This window comes from Protobothrops mucrosquamatus, unplaced genomic scaffold (assembly GCF_001527695.2).
Source record: "Protobothrops mucrosquamatus isolate PMUCROS unplaced genomic scaffold, P.Mucros_1.0 scaffold4417, whole genome shotgun sequence".
NCBI classification, from domain to species: Eukaryota; Metazoa; Chordata; class Lepidosauria; order Squamata; family Viperidae; genus Protobothrops; species Protobothrops mucrosquamatus.
This window is the reverse complement of record NW_015390330.1, coordinates 100103-103330: the sequence shown is the minus strand read 5'-3', so window position 1 is coordinate 103330 and position 3228 is coordinate 100103. Positions and strand designations below refer to the sequence as shown.

Below are 3228 nucleotides of genomic sequence, written 5' to 3'. Positions count from 1 at the left end.
TAAAACTCCCTGGAGACAACGCAGATCGGACTTTACTGGTACTTAATACAGGTAGTCCTCAGCTTATGACTACAACTCAGCCTCAAATTTCCGTTGTTAAGCAAGATGTTTGTTGCCCCGTTTTATGGCCTTCCTTGCCACCGTGGTTTAAGTCAGGGGTCTTCAAACTTGGCCCTTTTATGACTTGTGGACTTCGACTCCCAGAATTGCCCCGTTTTATGGCCTTCCTTGCCTGTTGCCCTGTTTTATGGCCTTCCTTGCCACCGTGGTTTAAGTCAGGGGTCTTCAAATGTGGCCCTTTTATGACTTGTGGACTTCGACTCCCAGAATTGCCCCGTTTTATGGCCTTCCTTGCCTGTTGCCCTGTTTTATGGCCTTCCTTGCCACCGTGGTTTAAGTCAGGGGTCTTCAAACTTGGCCCTTTTATGACTTGTGGACTTCGACTCCCAGAATTCCTCAGCCAGGCACATGTGCCTGGCTGAGGAATTCTGGGAGTTGAAGTCCACAAGTCATAAAAGGGCCAAGTTTGAAGACCCCAGAGTTAAGTGAATCACTGCAGTTGACAAGTTAGTAACTTGGTTGCTAAGTGAATCTGGCTTGTCAAAAGGTCACAAGAGGGGATCCCATGACCCCCGGGACTCTACGACCATCATAAATATGAGTCAGTTGCCGAGCGCCTGACTTTTGATCACATGATCATGGGGATCATCGTAAATTTGTTCTGGCTGAAGAAGGACTGAAGGGCTGAAGAAGCCCTGAAGAAAAACTGAAGCACTGGAGAACAGTCCTCCACCATCCAGTTAGAACTGAAGAAGCGAAATGGATGAGAAGCGAAACAACTTCAAGGAAAAACAAAGCAACCTAGAACTAAGGAGAAACTTCCTGACAGTTAGAACCAGGGCTTTTTTTGTCATAGAACGCCCAGAACGGAGTTCCGGCACCTTTTTGGGATGGAAACTTGTAGGGTAGGCAAGGCGGGTTGTATGACATGTGTGAGTTCCGGCACCTTTTTTTTTTTTTTTTTTTTACAAAAAAAGCACTGGTTAGAACAATTAACCAGTGCAACAACCTGCCTCCAGAAGCTGTGAATGCTCCAACACTGGAAGTTTTTAAGAAGGGACTGGACAGCCATTTGCCCGAAATGGTACAGTAGTGGCCAAAATTGTGGAAACCTTTTGGGAAAAGTGTATTTTTGAGGGTTGATAGCTAATAACACCACTTTTTTTGTAGTAGTACCATAAAATCAATGGAAAGATAACTTAATCAAGAACGTAATGCAACAAAGTTTGTTCAATTATCTGTACTGTATTCTATGAAAAGTTATAGCCAAATAACCAGAAAAAGGAAGCACAACTTGCTTAGGTTGATATCAGGTAGCTTGCCTTCATCTGATTGTAGCCAATGAGCATGAGTGTTTAGAGAGCCAATCAGGTGTCATCTTATTTTGGCAATGAGCCAATCGGATCAGAGTAGATTCAGTTATTGATGACATGCAGTGAAGCTGAGAGAAGGACATTTGTCAGTGTGTTATGTGATCGCTATTAAGTTGGTTGGGGTTTTTTTGTGTGTTCTTTCATTTAGTGAGCTTGTAAAATGTAATAAAATTAAAGTAATGGTGCAAAGAGTTGACTGGTGGCCCAGAAAGCGATGTCAAATAGAATTATTAAGTGAACAAGGCTACAGTTATAAAGAAAATTAGAAGAAAAATGGGTGGAAACTTAACCAAAGTTGGCATTTCTACTGTACACTTTTCCCAAAAGGTTTCCACAATTTTGGCCACTACTGTATAGGATTTCCTGCCTGAGCAGGGGGTTGGACTAGATGACCTCCAAGGTCCCTTCCAACTTTATTATTATTATTATTATAAGTCCAGGTTGCCTTTTGAAAAAGCACCTTTAGTCTGGTAGAGGTTTTTTTTTCCAGGCTAACACATGTTATGAAAAGGCTTCAGCCTTTGTGCCCCTGCAGCCCACTCCCTCCGACGCAGGCTGACGATTCCAGATGCAGTCACCAAAAGCAGATAAATGCCCTTTTATAAAATCTGTTTATCGGAAAGCGGCTGCCCGCTTCCTTCTGATCTATGGCGGGTTTAAAATCTTTGGTTAAAGCTGCCCAGCAGCTGTGCCGACTGGGGCTGAACTGGTCTTCCTGTCTCCCTTTCCTTTTCGTACGAAGATACTTTCCAGTGCAACAAAGTGATCGAGATCAACCCTTACCTGCTGGGCACCATGTCTGGATGTGCGGCCGATTGCCAATATTGGGAGCGTCTCCTGGCCAAATACTGCAGGTAAGGGATCTGATGCGGGTGGCTTGATTGGCTGCACCTGCCCGTAATCCATTGCCAGCTTTCTTTGGGTCATCAGTGACGAGATCGAGTTAAGGAAATCGAGCACAGTCAGCCTAAGTAAAAACTGGGCGGGCAATCAGAAATGATAAGGTTAATGTTCAAATGAGGGTGTCAGGGTTCCGATAGATGAAACCAATTAAAAGAACTTCAAGGCAAGGATTTCTTCCTTTAAGAACATTTTATTCAGGAAACAAAATATCGGCACTTACATAGTTGAACCCAAGATTGAGATTTCCTCCCCCCCACAAACAAAGTAACAAGTTGCATTTCCCACCCCCAAAAGATGTCATAAATCACATTCTCCAATTAGCACATTCTGGGGCTTTTCTCTCCGGCTCCTCAGCCCATCAAAGGTTTAGGTCTCTCTTTGGGCAACCTTGAATAGAATAGAGCTGGAAGGGACCTTGAAGGTCTTCTAGTCCAGCCCCCTGCTCAAGCAGGAGAACCTATACCATCTCAGACAAGAGGTTGGCTCAACCTAAAGCCAAAGGGATCCTAGGACCCTTCCCCTTATACAAGGAATCCGATGGGTCCATTGTGGTCAGACAGGGACTGAAGACCGGGGAGAGACGGAAATATCTGGGGACACGGAGTAAGAAGATGGACCCTCTCCCTCTGACCTCGCCTTCCTTCTGCCCTCCCAATCCAGGCTCCACTTCCTTCGGAACAAGGAGCGGATCAGCGTCTCAGCCGCCTCCAAGCTCTTGGCCAACATGCTGGCCGAATACCGGGGCATGGGGCTCTCGGTGGGCAGCATGGTGTGCGGATGGGACAAGAAGGTAATGGCTGGCAGGGAGGAAAGGAGGGAGAAGAGATGGGCCAGGGGGACTTGGGGAAGGGAAGGGGAAGAGAGAAGAGAAGAGAAGGAGGGGAGGGGAGGG

General features: G+C 45.9%; 1 protein-coding gene across 1 annotated transcript in view; it reads left to right on the top strand.

Moving 5' to 3' along the window:
* Nucleotides 1-2171: 2171 nt before the first annotated feature.
* LOC107298997 (proteasome subunit beta type-8) overlaps nt 2172-3228 on the top strand; it is a 3496-nt gene continuing 2439 nt past the window's right edge. The window contains exons 1-2 of the mRNA XM_015828362.1: nt 2172-2287; nt 2997-3126. Of these exons, the coding sequence (XP_015683848.1) occupies nt 2229-2287; nt 2997-3126 (189 nt within the window). The 5' untranslated portion in view covers nt 2172-2228. The remainder of the gene's footprint in view (nt 2288-2996; nt 3127-3228) is intronic.